Below are 21,519 nucleotides of genomic sequence, written 5' to 3'. Positions count from 1 at the left end.
CTGGCTTTGCAGAGCAGGATGGGTCCTTCACAAGGAGTTTTCAAGCAGAGGTGGGGAAGCCAGCCAGTGGTGAGGGCTGCTAAGAAAGGGATCCCTACTCTGGGAGAGCAGTCGAGAAAAGAATAATATTTCATTGCTTGCCCATTGTAGGCCACACACGGGGGTCAGCTGCTTCAAGTACGTCCTTCTAAGCCTCACAGAGATGGTTAGATGTGATTGTCTCCTGTGGTACAGCTGAGGAAACAGCTGAATAACACTTGCAGGATTACGTGGCTAAAATCACCTGAGCACAGTTTGAACTCAGCTTATTGTTTTTCTATTCTCACACTTATTCAGTTCACTGCTGTACTGGAAATGGTCCATGGTACAAGTTATCTTTATGTCGCAGTCACCCACATAGGTGACCTTTTCCACTGGGAACAGGATATGCACAGCCTAAGTGTGTTTCATACGTTCGGTGCCTTAGATATATGTTAGGAATATGGAGATGCAATAGCCCAAATGTGAGAGTGTGGTGTGTGGGTGTATAGGAGGAGTGGGATACTGGGCGGGTAAATGGGAGAAAAAAGGAAGAAGAAGGTGGGGTTGTTGGCACCTCTGGACAAGAGCATTTCATCCTCAGGGACCCCCATCAAAATCCTTTACTCGTGGCCCATCCCAGGCCTTAGAAGTGCTTTTGGGGAAGAATGACAGGGGATTCAGACAGACACCAGGTTGTCTACTGAGAAGTTTAAAATAGGAAATGTGCAGACCTTTCACTGTATTACCTTTTAGGCATGTTAAAATATCCAGCTCTTCTCTTTCTCACACTCTTCTGTTCTTCTGCTATGTTTTCATTTTCAAATCACTGACCATATACATATTTCTGCTCTGGTGGGAAATTCACGATTCCCCATTTGTATTTTCTTCATTATTCTTTTTTTAAAAAATATTTATTTATTTATTTATTTAGGTTGTGCTGGGTCTTCGTTGCCGCAGTCGGGCTCCTTAGTTGTGGCATGTGAACTCTTAGTTGCGGCATGCGTGTGGGATCTAGTTCCCTGACCAGGGATTGAACACCGGCCCCCTGCACTGGGAGCGCAGAGTCTTAACCACTGCGCAACTAGGGAGGTCCCCTCCCCATTTGTATTTTGTTTTTAAATGTTCTGTTATTCTAAATGAAATAAAAGGATTCAGAGATTGTCAGCTTAATAATGATAAGATTATGGATATCTGCATGATTTTATATTCATCAACCCTCTATGGCAAAAAGTACCAGGCAGCTCTGTGGGAAGCCCTCCTCCAATATTTCTGCCAGAGAGCATTAACGAAGGGCAGTCACTGTCACCTGGTCAGGATGGTTGGGACACATCACCTTCTTCCCTAAGGGGAGGTATCACAACTCACCTTGCAGCCCACTCCCCTCCCCCCGCACAGCTGAGGCTTACCCTGGACGACTGGGCAGTCCCTGGGCCTGACCTCAAAGTGGGGCAGTGCAGGCGGGGGACAAGATGCTCAGCTGCGGGATGAGGGGGCATCCCTTGCCCTGCGGTATGTGGACACCAGGCAACTCCGTGTGTCCACAGCCCCCAGGCTCCGGGGAGGGGAAAGATGACCTCTTGCTGTTTCTTGCAGCCTCCTGCTCGGCGGCCTTGGAGAGGCCTTGCTGGTTTTCTCCGAGCGGAAGGGCTCCTAAACACAGAGAAAGTGGACTCCCAGGCTGTAGGTGGAGAACACCGCCCTGGGCTTTGGAGCTCCCTGTCCCGGCGATAGAAAGAAGAAAGCAAGAACGATGAGACACTGCTGCTCGCTGCGTCGAGGAGAACTTTTTCTGGGGTCTCTGGGCCGCTGCAGAGAGTGGACTGTGTCGAGAGGCTCCCCCAAGTCCTGCTGACTGTGCTGTGAGCCCAGCTGTGCAGAAACAGATGCAGGATTCCACCTGCATGGGGATGGCTCCGCCCACCTTGATTGCCACGCAAGCCTCCTTACTAAACACCCTTCCCAGATAAGCGTTCACTGCCTGCTAGTGGGCCCAAGGTATTGCGTTGCCTTTTTGGTTTTGTTTTGTGATTTTACATCCCTGGAGACTCCTCCGGGGACCCCCTTTCCTTGCTGTCAGGCTGGCTTGCCTAGAACTCACACTCCCCCGCCTAGGGGCACAGAGAGAATTCCTCAAGCGGGGCTTCCACTGGGGGCGGGGGTGGAGGAGGTAAATGGGGGCTCTGGGCCAAGTAAGACACCAGCAAGGACACTACTTCTCCAGAGTGTGTGCTGAAGCCTTTTTATGGTTGTGTGTTGTGTTGAATTCCACACACCCTTTTGTGCCTACCATTAGGTTAACTTGGTACTAATGATTACCAGAGGGCATAGGATTAATAAGCATTGGTGGAGGAAACACCAAACAAACATAGCTGTGTAGGGGCTTCCCAGGTGGCGCAGTGGTTGGGAGTCCGCCTGCCGATGCAGGGGACACGGGTTCGTGCCCCGGTCCGGGAAGATCCCACATGCCGCGGAGCAGCTGGGCCCGTGAGTCATGGCCGCTGAGCCTGCGCGTCCGGAGCCTGTGCTCCGCAATGGGAGAGGCCACGACAGTGAGAGGCCCACATACCGCAAACAAAACAAAACATAGATATGTAAACGCACACACAGTTATATTCATAATCCATTTAATTCCCTGATATCTCAGAGGAGGTTTCAGATCACTGAACACTGAAATATATTTTTCAGGCCAGATTAAAAATAGGATGAAAACTCTAAACCTTGCCTTTATGGGAGTCAAAAGAAATGAATTTGCATGAAATGGTCATTTGATTCTGAACCCCAATGAAGGTTTAAGAAAATAATGTCTAACTCCAAATATTCCTGCTCATAATAGGTTTTCTGAATGCATTATACCCTGCCAGGTGTCAGTTTTGGTTATTTTGAGACATAGAAGGTAATGAAGTCCAGGGAGTCCTGTCCAGGAAGGATCCAGGCCCTGCAGGGTTGGACACCCCGTTAGTGATGAAGGACCACCTCCAGCATCTGGGAAACAAGCCTTGTCCATTCTTGGCCTTGTGAAGACTAAGGTCAGCTCAGTCAGGCCATTCTTCCTGCATTTTTTTCTCCAAGTTGTTGAAAAAAGAAACAAGATGAAACGAATAGGAATGGACTAGTATATTTGGACCTTGAGTACCTTAAATTCATTTCCTTGTCTTTTTCCTGGTCTCTGCTTGTCATTTAAGGTAAACATGTTCAGAGTGACCTTTATACATATATAGTTTCACTTTGCTTTTTGTTCCTAATCTGAGATGTCAAACCTTCTACCGAGGATCAAATAGAAAATCTGGGTTTACAATTTTCTTTGTTCTTTTGCTCCCACAAAACCGTGTCTGTACACCTGAGTCCAGTTCTCTCTTTGCAGAAAGTGGCATCTGTCCAAATGTCATCTTATGTCTGTCTTTCCAAGTCTCATTTGAGCAAATGGAGATTCCTAAGGCTAGAAAGAGCCATGTACAGTTAACAAACCCCGTCCCCTGTTCCAGCAGGACTGACCTCAAAAACTTCTGCAGCAGACAGAGAAAGACAAATACTGTACCACATCACTTATATGTGGAATCTAAAAAATAATACAGATGAATGTATTTGCAAAACAGAAACAGATATAGAAAACCAACTAGTGGTTACCAAAAAGGAGAGGGAAGGGAAGAGGCAAATTAGGGGTATGGGATTAAGAGATACAAACTACTGTATATAAAAAAGATGAGTGGACTTTCCTGGTGGCGCAGTGGTTGAGAGTCCGCCTGCCGATGCAGGGGACGCGGGTTCGTGCCCCGGTCCGGGAAGATCCCACATGCCGTGGAGCAGCTGGGGCCGTGAGCCATGGCCGCTGAGCCTGCTCGTCCGGAGCCTGTGCTCCACAACGGGAGAGGCCACAACAGTGAGAGGTCCGCGTATAGCAAAAAAAAAAAAAAAAAAAAAAGATGAGCAACAAGGATATACTGTACAGCACAGGGAATTATAGCCATTATCTTGTAGTAACTTTTAATGGAATATAGTCTATAAAAATACTGAATCACTGTGCTGTACACCTGAAAGTTAATACAATATTGTAAATCAACTATACTTCAATAAAAGAAATAAATGTACCTCAAAAAACCAAAAAACAAAATTTCTGCTGCAGAGTTTTAGACCTTTTTTTTTTCTTTTTAAAGAATCTCTAACAAGGATTTTTTTTGGCTTTTGTTTGTGTGATTTTTTTAACTTCATTCCAGAGTCCCATTGTTTTTAAAATCTCAGGTCTTTTCTTACTTTGACACTAGCAAGAGGCAAAGGATAAGATGTTTCTTCAATAGACCATCCTGCTTCCTTCAGCTTCCGTTTCTTCTTGGGATTTTTTCTTCAAGCTTTTACCACCATCTTTTACGCCCAAGTTCACGTGCTCAGCTCTGAACTCAGGGTGAGCCTAGAGGGCTGTAAGTCAAGGGCCTGGCCTAGATTACTGCTCTCATTGTCTGTGGCTCCCTGGGCCCCTGGCCCCTGGTGGGGAATCCTCAGGTTACCCCAGCACTCCCTTTTACCCGAAATGATCCATTTGGTCATGTCCTATCTTGGTCATGTCCTTGCTGGCCCCATGTCAAAGCCAGGGTGTTTTGTCTTTGTATTTGTCCAAATAAAGAATACGCTTTCTGTCAGGAGAAGCAAAGTTCTGTGTGATTGTGTATTATTACTAATCTCTTGTGGATATAAGGAAAAATAAACCATTTATTTTCTCGGTAATTGGCCTTTCTCTTCTCTTCAGCCTGGACAGGAGAGTACTGCAGAAAAGGTTGTTATCCTTGGGGAGTGAGTTCTTGCATCTTAAACACAGGCCCAGACTTCTACCAGCATCCAGGCCACTTAGCTCTGCAGAGGGAGGTCCACCCAACTCCTCCCTCTAGCCCTGCCCTGTCCCGTGTAACCACCAGCCGTGTGTGGCCGTTGAGTACTGAGAGGGTGCCCCACCCCTACCTACCCCAATGGTATTTACACCCCTTGCAGTTCCTGTCTCTTTCTCTTGAATCCGGTCTAGCTCTGACTTGCTTGCTGCCAGTAGGAGGTGATAGAAGCAGTGATCCCAGACTTCCAAGGCCAGGTTGAAAGCCTTGCAGCTCCTGCTTTGATCTTCTGGAACGGCCTTTGGGAGTCCTGAGCTGCCTTGTAGAAGTCTGACTCCCCTGAGGCAGCCGTGCTGGAGAGACCAGGTACAGGAGCCCTGTAGACAGTCGCTGCTGCACCCAGCCTTCTCACCACCCCACCAGGCTACCAGACATGTGAGGGGAGCTGCCCTGGACCTTCTAGGACCAGCCCATCTGCCAGCTGAGTGCCATCAAGTGATCTCAGTCAATGCCACATGGTGCAAAGCATCAGAGTCTGCATGAATGCCTGACCACAGAATCATGAGATACAGCAAAATTGTTTGAAGCCACTAAGTTTTGGGAAAACTTGTTATACGATAGAGAGCCTCGAATTCCCTTCGTCTCAGGTGGATCCAATCTGAGTACTCTGAGACCCTCCCCTGAATAGACTTGTTCCAGGAGAACCAGTCTGCTCCAGCTGCCTTCCGCCCTGGAGCTGCCTGGAGAAGGGGACCCCTGCTGAGTGTCCAGGGCTTTCCCAGACCCCCGTTACAGGGCAGGATCTGTGCCTTTGGGTCAAAGAACCTCATTCACTCATTCATTCATTCAAAAAATACTGAGAACCCACTATGTGCCAGGCTCTGTGCCTTTGGGTCAAAGAACCTCATTCACTCATTCATTCATTCAAAAAATACTGAGAACCCACTATGTGCCAGGCTCTGTTTCGGGCTTGTGGATATATCCTTGAATAAGATGGGTCCCCCTGGAGCTTACTTTCTAGGGGTGGAGACAGAAAATAAACAAGTAAATAATGGAATTTCAGAGAGAGTTAAGTGCTTTTAATAAAATAAAGACCGGATGGAGACACAGACTCTTCTGAAAATCTGATGAAAAGTAAGGAATTTCCCTTCCGAAATGTGCAGTCTCACACACACACACACACACACACACACACACACACTTAAGCATGTAGTTGGGGGATTTATTCTCCCTGAAGTCCATCTATTGGACCTCTATTGGATTCCAGGTTAAGAACAACTGAGTGAGAACCTCTTTGGGGGACATGGGGTGAAGTCAAGGGTGCCCATAGTGTGATGTGCTGCCGCCCCCCACTGGTCTGAGTGGAGGCCAGGTCACTGGGCCTTGTGCAGACAGTGGCGGCCACAGAAGGCTCGGCCCTGTCTCGGGGGGGATCTCAGGCTGGTGTGGGAGAGATGCGCAGACTTGAACATGGGTCTCATGGTCCATTTCAAGGGCATGATGCACCTGGTAGGAACCTGGAGAGATGCCGGGAGGGAGAAGTCCCAGCTGCGAAGCCCAGCACCGAGAATTACTGTGGGCCATGCAGAGTGTTGCCCAAAGGGCTTCACTCCTGAGACGTCTCACCTAATCCTCACAAGGAGCCTTTGGCGGAGGAATTGCCATTGGCCTCGTTTTGCAGAGGAGAAGGCAGACACGGAGAAGGTAAGTCACATCCCTGAGGCCCTCAGCTCGGTGGAGGGTGCGTGAGGATTTGAGGGACGTTTGTGACCTCCCAGCCCTGCCTGTCAGCTCCCACGGTGGCTGCCCTCCCCACGCGAGTGACAGGGGAACCAAGTGAGCAGAGCCGGAGCTGGGGGCTCCAGCCACGCTCAGGCAGTAACCGCCGGTGAGGCAGGGCCCAAGAGGCCAGGAGGTGGGTTGGGTCAGGCAAGGGGTGTTTTGAAAGCCTGGCTGGGAAATTATGTTCGTGAGCACCCGTGATGCTCTAGATGGGGTGCAGGTGCCTCCCCCATGCTGTGTCACCTAGTCTTCACAACCCTGCACTTACAGAGGACGCCTCCGAGAGCCTGACCGGACAGGAAACCTTGCTATGCTCACCACTCCTGAGCTAAGATTCCAAGATGGCTCTCACGACCCTTCTGCCCTGGCCTGTTCTGTTATGCGTTGTCTGTGGGCACTGCCCACGTCACCCCCACCACGGACCGCTGGGTTCTGAACAAACCAGACGAGCCAAGCCCCCCACCGGTGGCCCTCGTACAAGGTCCAGGGCAGTGCTGTCCGCCGTGGGCGTCGGCCACTCGGACCCCACACTGGCCGTCAGCCTGGCGGCTCCCGGGTCCTCTGACCTGGGCAGTAAACCCCTGGGAAGGCTGAGCCCATCCTGGAGCTCACACGGGGCTCCCCTCTGTTCTGGAGATGTTTCAGAGACTCAGACATCCTGTGCTCCTCGTGGAACGGGGGATCCTTTGCTCCTGCTGTGAGCTGATTTTCGGTGGCCTGGCCAGCAGAGGCTTGCCCTGTGCAAAAGCAAACCTTGGCACACAGACCTTCATCCAGTTCCATCCAGGCCCAACCAGGGAGGGGTCTGAAGGAACCGCGCCCCGCTCCACCCCCCAGCTCCCCTCCCTTGGCCGCTGAGGGTGGAATCCCATTTAAACAACCGCCTGAGCCAAAAGGAACATTTGAGTCATTTATTTCCTTCTCGCTGTGTGAAGAGGCCCACGGGCGGGCGAACACAAGGCCTCTGTGCCTGTTTGTCTTCACACCCATCACTCTGAGTGAGCCTCCGGGAGAGCAGTGGAGCCCTTGGAAACGTGGGAATTTAATCCAGGCACCATTCCCTGGCCGGTGGATTTGCATGACGCATTAAGAGGAGCTTGTTTAGCGAAAAGGGCTCTAAGTGGGAGATAGAACCCTAGGTTCTGTCCAGGCTCTCTCACCACCCCGGCAAGTGATAGCCATCATTCCTTCATTTATCTCCTCTTCCCTTCATTCATCACACACCTACTCTCCAGCAGAGCTGGCCGCTGCTGGAGGGGAGGCCTGGCTCTTCACACAGGGGAGGCTGTGGGCAGGGTCTGCTTCACGCGGAGAAAGCTGCAAGTTGTCCCTTGTCCTGGCGGAGCAGCTCTGGCGACCCTCTATGTGACTGTCGAGTACAGCAAATACACCCTCCCTATTCTCAGGGAGGCCCTGAGTCAACAAGAAGACCTGCAGACTGAGATTTTTAAAAAAAATAACAGCTTTATTGAGATATAATTTACATACCCTAAAATGTACCATTTTGTTTAAGGTGTTGGGTTTCTTTCTTTTTTTTTTTTTTAAGTCTTTATTGAATTTGTTACAATATTGCTTCTGTTTTACGTTTTGGTTTTTGGGTGTGAGGCATGTGGGATCTTAGCTCCTCCACCCGGGATCCAACCTGCAGCCCCTGCATCGGAAGGCGAAGTCTTAACCACTGGACTGCCAGGGAAGTCCCTAAGATGCACCCGTTTAAAGTGTACAGTTCGGTGGTTTTTAGCATATTCACAGAATTCTGCAACCATCGCCACTATCTAATTTGAGAACATTTCCGTCACCCGCAAAAGAAGCCCTGTACCCGCTGTCACTCATTCCCCCCGCCACTCCCACTGACCCAGGCAATCCATTTTCTATCTCTACACACGTGCCTGTTCTAGAGATTTCCTATGAACAGGGATTGTGCAGTATGTGGCCTTTTTTGTTGGACTCGGGTTTTTGAGTAGTTCATGCCCTTCTACCAAAGGCTGCCTTCCCCGGCAGCCATGCCCCTGCCTGTAGGTGGGATGAGGGCTGAGGTGGGATCCTGAACATGGAAAAACTGGGGGTGGGAAGAAGGGACCCCCAGCACCTGGAGGGGCGTGAGGGAGCTCCAGAGAGCGGCAGCGGGAGGGGGTGGGCCATACTCTTCCAGAGCCCGGTGGCCACGGTTAAGGTTTATTTTTTAGCTAATGCCCTTTATGATCCTCAGGCCTTCAGTAAAGTCTGTTACACAGGACAGCCTGGTGTTGGCTGTCCTCTGGGGAATAAAGGGCCTGGGTCCCCTGTTGGTGCAGCTGGACAGGGGAGAGGAGGCCCGGTCACCACAACCCCACCGGTGGTACCACTTTAAAAAGCTCCCAGATCTGTCCTCGTCTCTCCAGGGGTCTTGAAGGTACAATGGAGTCAAACCCGTCATTCTATTTGTGTGTGTGTGTGTGTGTCGACTACTCATCACATGTTCTCTAAGTGAAGCACTCTTTCCCAGGAGAAAGGAGAGAACAGATGTGGCGGGTTTGCAGGTTCGCCCTCGACAGAACAGACTAATGCCCACAGGTGACAGAGGACGTGGACCAGGAGGGGAACCGAGGGCACTGCCATGAGAATTTTGAAACCATAGAAAACAATCAGAAACGATGTATATCAACAGCATGTGTAAAATAAGCTACAGTTCAAAGTCAAGCTGAATAACCAAACCATGAACATTACCTCCAACTAATATTTGCTATTATTTAGAACATTGCACATATTTTCAATAACTTAAAAGTGAATTCTTCACATCTCCTAATCCCCCCAGGAAGTACAAGTTTCTTTTCAGTAGATTTAAATAATACATCCAAATATTTACTCATAGTAGGAGATTCTGGCATTAACTGTAGCTGAGTTTAACAGAAATATAGAAAATCATGAAGATATATGCAGCGTTTAAAAATGATCACTTGTAGCAATTCCTTAGAAGTCCTGGGGGAGAAAGGCAGTTCTCTACTTCCTAACAGCGCCTAAGGTTTATGCTGCATCAAATGTAATTCAGCAGGACAGCATTCTGACCAATGATAAGCACCTTACAGAAAATTCTTTCGCCTCTTCAATGTTTCATTTTAAAGCTACTATTTTGACCGTCTCCAGCCCCAGCCCCAGCCTTGGCCTCACGGTGGAGGCAGTTCGTAACCTCACCTCTGCGCGTGGGGAACGGATTCTATGACGGAGGGTCCGTGACTCCCCGCTCGGCTGCCCACCACCCGCCCCTCCCAGCCATGTCCGTTTGTCCATCCTGCAGGCTACGGCTCAGCTTGGCCCCAGCTGCCCCAGGAGTGCTGGGGCTCCGAGCCCGTCTCCAGGACCCAGACGAGCTCAGGATCCAGATGGCTAATTGCTAAACGCTTATACATTTCCTCTTCCTCAGTGTATTTGTTTGCTAGGGTTCTGGTAACAAAGTACCACAGACTGAATGGCTTAAACGGCGGAAATGTCTTGTCTCACAGTTCTGGAGGCTGGAAGTCCAAGATCAAGGTGTCGGTGGGGTTGGTTCCTTCTGACGGCTGAGAGGTGTGGCTCTGTTCCTGGCCTCTCTCCCTGTATCTCTTCCCATGGTCTCCTCTCTATGCAAATTCCCCCTTTTTATAAGGACATACTGGATGAGGACCCACCTTAATGACCTGATTTTAACTTGCTTACCACTGCAAAGACCTTATCTCCACATAAGGTCACTGAGGTACTGGGGGTGAGGACTCCAACATATCCTTATGGCTTGGGAGGACACAATTCAACCCATAACACTTAGTAATGGAAATTAGATTTATTTGAGCAACTGTGTATAAAGCTAACAGATACATTCCCAGCCTCTCGTGTAACCATGCAGCTTATCTGAGTAGGTTCCAACCAAGGAGATGTAACCAGAAGTTGGTGGGTGAGACTTTGGGGACAGTTGCTTAAAAGAGCTCAGATAGGTAAATCTTCTGCCTTCCTTCCGTTTCTTGCCTGGGTTGAGGACATGATAGCTGGAGTTCTAGCAACTATCTTGGGCCTTGAGACAACCTTGAAGTTGAAAGTTGTGGCCTTAGGTTAGTGGAACAGAAGCTAGAAGGAGCCTGGGTCTCTGATGAGATAATGGGGCCACCATACCACCTGAGGGCTGCCCACCTCCAACCATTTTAAGTGAGAGAAAATAAAAAATTCTCCTTTGTTATTTCTAGTCTCTGTTACTAGCTCCCAAGGAGCCAGGATGGTGCCGTGGGGAAGACATGTACTAATACTTTGGCACGAGACAGACCTGATTGGGTCTGGACCCTCCTCTGGACCATTTATACACACAGTTGTCTCACAGCATAGAAATGACCTCTCTGCTTGTCTGCCCTCCCCCTACATGGTGAGCTCCTTAAAGGCAGGGTCCATGTCTGTTTGTCTTTGTTTTCCTGGTGCCTTGCACAGAGCTGCACATAAAAGTGCTCACTGAGTGTTGATCTGAACAGATTTTAAATCCTCTACACTTACCAGCTCTGTGGTCTTGGACTCTGAGTCTTAATTTCATTAATGATTTTAAAAAGGAGGTTATAATACCAGGGCTGTATTAAAGATGAAACACGAATAAATGTATAGCATTTAGCATTTGTTGGATGTCCAAGGAACGATAGCCCTTATTAGTATTAAGACCACATTTTCTACAAAATCCTAGTTCTAGGCCCGGTGTGATGCTCCATTTACTTCTGATGACCAGACTTTTGCTTTGTCCTAAGAGCAAGTCTCTGACATACACACATTGTATTCATCGGGTTCCCGTCTTATTCTCTTTGACTTCTTTTGGTCTCGAGAACCTCATCGGTACACAAGTCCCTGGGTTGCCTGGGTTCCATTTCTGGCATCTCCTAGTCTGTCCGTTTGAGTGCAGGTAAGCCTTCCATGCTCAGCTTGGTGATCATCTAAGTCAGGACACAGGGAGCATGGGGGGCTTTACATTCTATCCGATGGTCCTGGTCATAGAAGAGGGCCCTCCCATGAAGAGAGCAGCAGAGATGGCCCCAATGTTCCACCCTTCCCAGTGCCCAGGCCATTTGCAATGCAATGGAGCCGTTTCCCCACTGCTTGGATCTGAGCTCTGGCTGATAAATGCAGTGAAAGTGGCACTGCCAATTTCGGGTTAAGGCCTTGAGAAGTCTCAGACACCTCCACTTGTGTTCTTAGACTTCTCTGAGCCCTCTTCTTGACCAGCTCAGCAAGAATCCTGCCAAGCCAGTTTAGCAAGAATGCCCCCTCCCTCCACTTGGTACCTAACCAAGTTCCTCTTGGTATTTTTCCATCCACTGACTCTCTCACCCTGCCCATTGGCTGTAAATCCCCCGCTGCTTCTGTTGTGTTCACAGTTGCATTCAATTTTTATCTCCTATTACAATCGTCTTGACCCCTATTGCAGTAGTCTTGAATAAAGTTTTCCTTGCCTGTTTAACTCTACCTGACGCACGTTTTCTTTGACTGCTTCCGTCATGAGAACAAGCCCGGACTAGTCTACTGGAGGATGAGCGACCACGTGGAACAGAGCTAAGTCCTCCCAGCTGAGGCCGTCCTATACCAGATGCCCTCAGCTGACTGCAGTCACATAAACAAGCCAGGTCGATATTGGATGAACTAGGCTCAGGCCAGCCGACCCCAAGGCTCATGAGAAATAATAAATATGCGTTAGTTTGCTCCACTATGATTTGGGGTGATTTGATTTGCAGCAATATTGTGTCAATAGCCTATTGGTACAGAGGAGAAGAAAAGGGAAGAAAAGCAGAGCAGGACCTTTTGAAAGACTCCCCCTGTCCTGAGCACCGCGGGTCCTGCACGGTGTTACGATTCCCGTAGCGATAGTGAGGGACAGCCCTGTGTCTTTGGCTGCCACTCCCGGAAAGGAGGGACTAGAGCTGCAGCTGACTGTGTGGGTCCCACAGGCACCAGGCTGCAATAGAGAAGGGAGGGAGGATGGGGCACTGGGCAGGAAGGGACCAGCTAGTTATGGGGCTGCCCTCATGGGATGTGCCAGCTAGGGAACAACCAAGTCCTGTATTCCAAATCCCTTCGAGTGAAAGCACTGGGACTGAGCTATTCATAGCAGGTGAAGAACTCTGCAGTGTAAGCGGTGGAGCGCACCCTGTGCAGGAGTCAAAATCACCCCTCGAACGTTCTCCTCCTCAGTCCGGGGCTCCACCCTGCCCGGGCCTCCTGTCCTCCCCACAGCTTCTCTTGCCCCCTCAGCCCTTTACTCTTTTTCTAATTTTTAAAATTGTGGTAAAAGATGCATAAGGTAAAATTTATCATTTTTAACCATTTTTAAGTGTACAATTCAGTAGCATTAAGTACATTAACAGTGTTGTACAACCATCACCACTGTCCATTTCCAGAACTTTAAAAAAATCTCAAATAGAAATTCAGTACCCATTAAATAATAACTCCCCATTCCCTCTACTCCCTGGCGTCCCAGCCCCCAGCCCCAGGTAACCTCTATTCTAGGTGCTGTGTTTATGGATTTGCCTGTTCTAGGTACATCATTTGAGTGGAATCATATATTTCATTGGCCAGAAGGTTTGTTTGGGTTTTCCTGTAACATCCGAATGAACTTTGGGGCCAACCAGTATTTGTCCTTTTGTGCCTCTCAGCCCTTTATTCTTCTTATTTTTTGGTTGCGCCGGGTGTTAGTTGCAGCACTTGGGCTCCTTAGTTGCGGCATGCGAACTCTTAGTTGCAGCATGCATGTGGGATCTAGTTCCCTGACCAGAGATGGACCCTGGGGCCCCTGAACGGGGAACACGGAATCTTCACTGCTGCACCACTAGGGAAGTCCCTCAGGCCTTTATTCTTACCAAAAGTTTTGTTTCCAGACATCTGAAAAGCAGCCCATCAGGGATATGTGCTTTCTTTAATTCCCATCCCCCTTCCTTTGACCTGCAAGTGTCGGGTTACATGACCTTGGCCTTGGGGAGCCCCTGTCCCCATCAAATCCCCAAACAAAACACACAAATCAGGGGCTTCCCTGGTGGCGCAGTGGTTGAGAGTCCGCCTGCCGATGCAGGGGACACGGGCTCGTGCCCCGGTCCGGGAAGATCCCACATGCCGCGGAGCGGCTCCGCAACGGGAGAGGCGTACCGCAAACAACAACAACAACAGCAACAAGAAACACACAAATCACTCCTCCTGACCACACTGAACAGGGGCTGTGAGGATGCCCCGCCCTGCATTTGCCTTTCCGCCTTTTGGGCCCAGCTGTTCTCACCACCAGCCCCGCGCCCCTGGCTGCGCTCGCTCCAGCTGGACGGGGAGCATCGAGGTCACTGTGAGCCTCAGGTTTGTCTAACCGACCCCCAGAGGGCAGGGTCCACATTCCTTGAGCAGCCCCAGGGGGCCCACCCAGTTTCAGGTCAAAAGCTCCACAAGTAAGCTGAGCCTTGGGGTGGGTTGGAATCAGACCAGCCCAGTGGGGTCGGAACACCCCAGTGGAGCCTGAGGTCTGTAGGCAGCTTGTCTGTATGAGTCAATGAGGTAAAGGAGATGATGGGGAAAATGCAGAATATTTCAGTTTCCACCCTCTGCTGCTCCTCCCTGCAGCTTCCACAGCCTCACACACACACACTCACACACGTGCTCTTTCACACACTCACACACTAGCTCACACCTGCCTCAGGGACTCATGTTTTCACGGCCTGAGGTGAGAGGGCTACTCCGGGCATAAATCAAAGGTGTGTTCTCCAGGACCCTGGGGGCCGTGAGCCGTGGGGTCAAAGGTGACCCTGAGGGGGAGAGAGAGGGTTCGCTCTCACTTCCTTGAGAGCTCAGTGCTGCTTTGGCCCTTTGGCACCCTGGGGACAGCACCTGGGGGCCCGTGGGCAGGGGCAGAAGCGGCCCTTGAGGTGAGGAGGCGGCCTCAAGAGGCTTGAGGGCCTGCGGAGACCCAAGGCGGCGGGGAAGAGGGAGGGGGGAAGGGAAAGGGCCAGGAGGGGCAAGGGCTGGTGGCTTGTTGTTCTGTGTCTCACCCCCGGGGACTCTCAGGTTGCCTTCCATCAACTTCGCCCCCAGCAGGAGCACACCAGACAGTAAACTCCACCTTGTCCTCAGGCATGGAGTTTATTTTCATTCTTTACTTTCATTCTGAAGCTGATTCTTCATCATTGAGACTTCTCTACTTGCCTTTCCTGCATGGTCTTTCCCAGCCCCCTTGGTCAGGGGGGTGCATGGCTGCCTCTGTTGGGCAGGGGGTTCTGGGCTGGAGTTGAGGAACCCCACGGAGCCCCAGTTCTTTACAGTGGGAAAGGTAATCTAGAACCTAAAACCTCGTAGGTTTGCAGACTTACACAGGAAAAAGTTATATATGTCTATATGATATGTATGTGTAAACACACGTTCACCACACATGTATGTACATATGTATATGTACGTGAACCACACACAGACCGTTTATGAATGTATGGTGCTTAGCCCGGCACCCAGCACATCATAAGCCATAAGTGTTATTGTTGACCCTTACCATCATCTGGGACTCTCCCTAGCAGTTGGCTTTCTGCAGCAGAGGACTTGGGGTGTCCGAGCAAATGGAGTGTGACAACGAGGTAAAGTGACTTTAAGATCTCTTAGCACGTGGAACATGCTGTCACCCAGAAGCCCTCGTGCATTCATTCGTTCCTTCAGGAAGTCACAGAGCAGCGCAGATTACGTTCTCTACACGTTCAAAAGCACCAACCTCAAATGGCTCCCTGCTCTATGGAAACGATCACTTCTCAGGCTGGTTCACTTTCCCCGTCTCTAAAACTATTCCAAACGTTTTTGCTCTCTTCAAGCCCCATCCCCTCCTTGCCCTCCTCCTTCCCGTTTGGGTGGGCCCCGCCACTTAAAGGGAAAATGGAAGCTGTCAGAGGAGATCAGTCACCTTCCCGATCTCATCTGGACAAACCTGCTCACCTGGGCACGTCTCTCCCCTGCTTTCCCCAGTTGAGAAGTCCTTCCTCTCCAACTTCACATGACTCCCTCGCCTCTGCTCATTTTGATTCCAGCCCCTCCTGCCTCCTCAGGAAACTGACCTGCCCTCTCTGGGTTATTTGAACTTATCCCTTTCAGCTGGCTTTAAATACCCTCAAGCCTTTCAACACAACAACAAAAAAACGAGAACGCAAAACGTCGAACTTGACTTCTTTCTTTAACCTCGCTGTCGTAAGCTGGCTCGCCGAGTACGACCAACACACCTCCCGATAAGACAAAGCCGAGGGCATTGCTGCCACCCTGGCAGGGAGGGGAGGACAGCACCGCTTGGATTTCAAAGCCAGGAAGACAAGGTCAGAATTTTGGTTTGAAGTGAGTACCGTATCTCAGTGTGGGGATTTAGGATCAGGTAACAATCACAATACCACAGTCCAGGATGGGTGGAGACGGCAAGGTGAGGGGTTCAAAGAATCTTCAGGCACACACTGGAGATGCTTTTCACGGAAGAGTTGTCTTGGGGGAAGTTTGCGTAGTAAACACCATTTGCTTGGGGGGACAGTCCCCCCAAGAGTAAAGAAATGCTAATGAAGATAGTAGAAGACTCTGGGTGGGCAGTAAGGTGTGGTTTCACTTCCCTCACCTAGGTTGAGTGTGGGTAGAACGTTTTGGTTCTCAGCCTCGAGCTTCTGCCCTCGCTCCTTCCTCCCGTTCACGACTACACTTCTCAGAAAAACCCTTCTCTGCTTGCTGAGGCCATTCCCTCCCCTCCCACTCATTCCTTAGCCCTGCAACCCGACTGCAGGCTCCCTGGAAAGCAGGGCTCACTACGCCAAAGCCTGGATGCCACGGGGGCCTCATCATCTCCCCGTCGAGCTCCTGGGGGCAGCACTTGGGGGTAATTTGGAGCAACAAGGCGCCCAGAGCCCATCTGCCACGTCTCCCAGGTGCTGGGTCGCCAAGGGGCAGCCAGCACCAGTGTCTGCCCAGCCATGGGGACACGAAAGGAGCCACGGCGACTCCCCTGGGCTGGGTGGCGGAGAGTAAATGAGTGAAATGCCATGGGAATCAGGAGACTTCCAGCTGGACCCAAAGAAGTGGGCTGGGAGCAGGAAATGGAATCAGGCCACTTGGAGGATCGCTGCGGAAGGACACTTCCTTGTCATTTCTCCGAGTCTCCTGAGATCCGAACTCCTCAAGTCTAGGGTCCATCACAGGCCAGGGCAGGCAGTCTCAGCCCTTCCCAGCCTCTCACTCCAAGCTCTGCAGCCCAGGGCTGGTCTGGTCTGACTAGGGCCAAGTTGGTGGGTGGCCTGGAACTCTGGACGAAAGTGACCCAGAGGCCAAGTGCAACGTCGGCTTTGCTTTGGGGGTTCATTGAGCAGAAGGCCCTTCCTTGGAAACATCTGTGCCCCTGTCTGGCTTCAGGCCCCTGGTGTCCTTGTCTTTCCCCAAGTTTAGCCTGCAGGAAAGTGACCTTGTGAGGGAAGGGGGAGAGGTCCCAGGAGAGTATCTGGGAGTCAAGGTGAAAAAGGACTCCCAGGTGTTAATAGGCCTCGCCAAACTCCTTATACTGACCCTCTTCCAAGAAGTGACCACCTGCCCAGCCTCCGCCAGGTAAAGATTGTTCGAGAGCTGGGTCCCTGCACCCTGTACCACTCCTCCATAACCACCATGCTCTGGCCTCTCCACCACCCTCTTCCCTCCCTGGCTGGGGCCCAGGCAGTTAGGTCCTTGCTGCCTCTCTGCACGGCAGCCCTGACCACCCCTGCTTGCCCTGCACAGAGGCCGTTCCATTTCCTCTGGGTCTCTAGGGAGCTCATTCACCCTCTGCATAAATTTATGGTCACCCCCTGACCATAAATAACATGGCCTACTGGTCCTCTGAGGGGTCACATCACCCAGCTGCACCACAAGGCTCCAGCAGCCATCTGCCCCATGGGACGGGGCTCATCTCATTGGGCTCGTAGTGGTCCCGGCATTCCCTCTACCCCTACCCTCTGTTCCCTGCCCTCCTACCACCCAGCTCCTCTGAAGGATCAGGTGCAGACCTACCTTTCTCCAGCTGCCTGGCACAACAGTCAGAAAGGTGTCCTTTCCTCCAGGCTTGTGCCATGGACACAACTTGGTGGGTGAAGCTACGGCTGAATTCCAGCCTGCCACCCAGCACCTCCTCACAGCTGCACAGCTGTGCACTCCATGGAAACCCTGGGTCGCCTAGACCCTGAGTTACTGTACCTTCCCCATCTGGTCCTAGATGCCATATCTGTGCTCCAATAGCCTCCTCTATAGAGCAGGATTTTTTATTTATATTCTTTGCTAACTCAGTGAAGTTCAGTTATAAAAATAATTATGTCCATTTATGGAACACCTACAGGTGTCTACCGTAGCATCTCACTTGATCCTCCAGAACCCCTCTGATGGGAGGTATTAAGACCCCCTTAGGAGGCCAGCACCCTTCAGTGGCTGGCTTGAGGTCACCCAGTCTGCCGGCCCCAGAGCCCCCTCCCTGCTTTCTCTGTCCGCCTCTCCCAGGGTCACTGCCTCTGGGCTCCCCATGGGCTGCTACTGAAAGTCATCCTTCCCACTCTGGGCCCCCCTGACTCTGGCTGAATGCTCTTCCCAGAAAAATCTCTTGCCCGCAGTCTCCCCTTGAAAACCACTTCCGCCCCTCTCTCCAATACATAAGGAGAGGGGAAAGGAATCTGTTCCATTTGTGTCTTGTTTATATTTTGCAAATAAAAATGAAAATTGGTTTCGTGGGAGAAGGCAGGTGCCTTAGGAAAAAATTGCACCTGGTTTAGAATCTCATAAAACAGTCTGCAGTTTTCCCCAGGGACTTCCAGATACGCCTCAAAGGGGATCTGCTTCCTTTTCCTTAAGCCAGTAAAAAAATATATAGAGTGAGTGGTTCCGGCAGAGATGCCATCAGCCTCCCCGCTGGACCCCCGAATTTTCTTTCTGGTCATCATTTACGATGAGCTCCTGTTCAAAAGCCCCTCATTAGAAAACCACCAAGAATCTGAGGTCCCCAGGGAAAGCCCAGTTGGCAGAGGGGGACTGGATACCACCAGTGCCCTGAGGAGGGCTGTTCAGGGTCAGGTTCACTGTAGCTAAAACGCCTTTTTTTTTGCGGTACGCGGGCCTCTCACTGTCGTGTCCTCTCCCGTTGCGGAGCACAGGCCCCGGACGCGCAGGCTCAGCGGCCATGGCTCACGGGCCCAGCCGCTCCGTGGCACGTGGGATCTTCCCGGACCGGGGCACGAACCCATGTCCCCTGCATTGGCAGGCGGATTCTCAACCACTGCGCCACCAGGGAAGGGCCCAAAACACCTTTTTTTAAGGGATATGTGATCTTCTTGAGCTTTCCCATCCATGTCCTCCTGCTTTCCCGAATGCTTTGGAAGTATAGGCAGCCCTCGATAGGCCATCCTTGATGAGACACACTGTCCTCTACTCTGCCAGCTGGCTGTGTCAGGCGGGCTTGGCACCAGCAGTGCCAAGTGAAGTGAGTTCAGTGAGGAAACTATTTATGAAGGCGTGGACAGGTTAAGGGACCAGGAAGCAGTGGTGAGACCCGGGGACGAGCAGGGTCCTTTGGGTGGGGTGGGGGCTGACTGTGGAACACCTCCCTGGACCTGGTTTTCCTCCTGCTGTCACTCTCCCTCAGTGTCTCTCCTTGTCAGAACCTCTTCGGCAGCCGGAGGGCAAGGGGACCTGGGTGGTGTGGTCTGCAGGGTGGAACCTGAGTGGGACCCGAGGAGAGAATTGAGAGCTGCAGAGAACTACCCGCCCAGTGTGGTGATTGTTTTGTGATGGTTTATTCAACCCAACCAATATTTGGTAAATTCCATGTGCCAGGCACTGTGCTGGGCGCTGAGGGATACGGCGATGGATACCGTTCCTGCCCTTCTGAACCCTGTGGTCTAGAGTAGCAGCCAATGACCATGAAAGTGCCTCTCTGCGCCTCTGACAAGTGCCTGAGTCCTGCATGTGATGACTGGGGGCTGAAGCTCGAATAGTCTCAAACAGCTCACAATCCCTAAGCCATTCTTTGGCTTCACTTGTGTGATGTGAGTTTCCCTGCCAGTGGATGGCCTGCCCGAGGTATCCTTGGCTTAGCTTTAGAGCAAAACAAATGTGCGTTTCCTAGCCACACACAGACAGGAGGAACAGCAGCTAAGGAACACGCAGAGCAGAGGGGCAAAGAGAATTTGTGTTCATTGGGACACACCGTGGAAAAGCCATACGTGCGCGATGAGAAACCGATGGGTCGAACGCTGGTGGACTCCCACCCTGGCCATGTTACCCTCACTGGGATCTCCTGCTTACTTCGGAAAGCCTCTTAGCTCACCTGTTGCAGAAGCACACTTTCCCCAAAGCCCACATTCTACCAGGGCCCAGGACGGTGTCCCACATCAGCTATGAAGGCTGCTCATACCTGAGAGGATGGAGGTCTGGACTTTACAGCTCTGGATCCCTTCTCCCCGCTGCATGGAAGGGCTGGTGGCTACTGGGTGGGGTGGAGAGAAGGCCCCACCTCATCGGAGAGGCCATGAGCACAGCAGGTCCAGAGCGACATCTGACATCAGCCTGGCTCTGGCCTCTCCACTTTCTTAGCTTCTCTGTTTTGACCCGAGCTCGAGGCAACACAGCTGGTTGGGCTTGGGGATCAGATAGACCTGGATATGAAATCCCCCACCTTTGCCACTTCATGGCTGGGGCAAGTAAAGTCACCTTTCAGAGCCTCAGTTCCGTCATCTCTGAAATGGGAGCATGATACCTAATTTTACAGTTTGTTTGTTAAGGGTAAAATAAGAACATGGGCTTTAAGGGCCAAGCACAGGGCTGGCAGGTGCTATCTGCTTGGTGATTAAGGGCCCTTGTCAAACATTGTGTCCAAGGGATTATCTCTGTCTCTGGCTTCTCACCAATCTCTCCAGGTGCCCCAGTAAGGAGTCTCCTTGATTTCATCCTGTCTTCTTGATCTTCACTCACTGGACCAAACAATTGCTCTAATTTGCCCACCTTGTCACCTGTGTGCCAGGCTGATTCCTGAGTGGCGATTTCCAACCCTGTTGCCTTGGGCTCATCCATTCCAGGTCCATCCGGGGAGTCTGTCCTGCCCCTGGAACATCCCCACTGTTGGGGCTCCTTCTGGAGAACAGTATCACGGCACCTGGAGAGGGTGCCTTCCACTTCCAGTGGTCTCTCTCCAACCTCTTGAAGCATCTCAGGGGCAGACCCATGGAGTCCTTGCCGTCCCCCACAGAACACAGGGTAAGACACATTTTATAAAATGCTACATGGACCTCAATGAAGGTCAATCTGGAATCAAACTGGGGATCTGTTCATCATGATGTCCCAAGGTCATGACTGTACAGCTCCCCAGCTCTGGTAGAGGGGGCTCATGCTCCAGCACCCACTGTGGCTCTGACCCTCCACTATCGCAACTCTCCACCTGGGCATGGACCCGAGAAGCTGAGATACAGGCCTCATCCAGGCAGTGACCTTAGTCAACACTGGATGAAGCGATCCCTATAAGCCAGCTCTGCGCTTGGGACCTACTATCGGTTAACTGTAGCTTTATCCAATTTAAATCTTTCTGGCCATGTGCATCCACAAAAATGTTAGATGAGGCAGTTAGGTAAAACAACTGTCAAAACTACCTTTCAGTAAGAGACTGGCACTGTTCCTTTTGGTATTAAAAACCATCTACAGGACTTCCCTGGTGTCACAGTGGTTAAGAATCCGCCTGCCAATGCAGGGGACACAGGTTCGAGCTCTGCTCCGGGAAGATCCCACATGCCACAGAGCAGCTAAGCCCGTGCGCCACAACTACTGAGCCTGCGAGCCACGACTACTGAAGCCCGCATGCCTAGGGCCCTTGCGCCGCAACAAGAGAAGCCGCCGCAGTGAGAAGCCCGTGCACCGCAATGAAGAGTAGCCGGATTTGTAAAAAAAGTAA

At 51.1% G+C, this 21,519-nt stretch overlaps 1 protein-coding gene across 6 annotated transcripts in view; it reads left to right on the top strand.

Annotated features, from left to right (window-relative positions):
• The window catches only part of SLC35D4 (solute carrier family 35 member D4), a 116,335-nt gene extending 104,294 nt beyond the window's left edge, over window positions 1-12,041 (top strand). For 4 of the 6 annotated variants that reach the window (XM_022586822.2, XM_022586819.2, XM_089894996.1 and 1 more), the window contains one exon: window positions 1,615-4,663. In XM_022586822.2, coding sequence (XP_022442530.2) covers window positions 1,615-1,775 — 161 coding nt within the window. In that variant the 3' untranslated portion in view covers window positions 1,776-4,663. Of the gene's footprint in view, window positions 1-1,614; window positions 4,664-5,029 lie in introns of those variants that run through there. The other 2 variants (XR_016387604.1, XR_016387605.1) reach the window with 2 other exon arrangements.
• The last annotated feature ends 9,478 nt before the right edge of the window (window positions 12,042-21,519 follow it).

This window comes from Delphinapterus leucas, chromosome 14, assembly GCF_059928025.1.
Source record: "Delphinapterus leucas isolate spDelLeu-1000000601 "Yukka" chromosome 14, BTC_Dleu_Yukka2, whole genome shotgun sequence".
NCBI classification, from domain to species: Eukaryota; Metazoa; Chordata; class Mammalia; order Artiodactyla; family Monodontidae; genus Delphinapterus; species Delphinapterus leucas.
The sequence above is the reverse complement of the archived record's forward strand: the minus strand, read 5'-3'. Positions and strand labels throughout refer to the sequence as shown.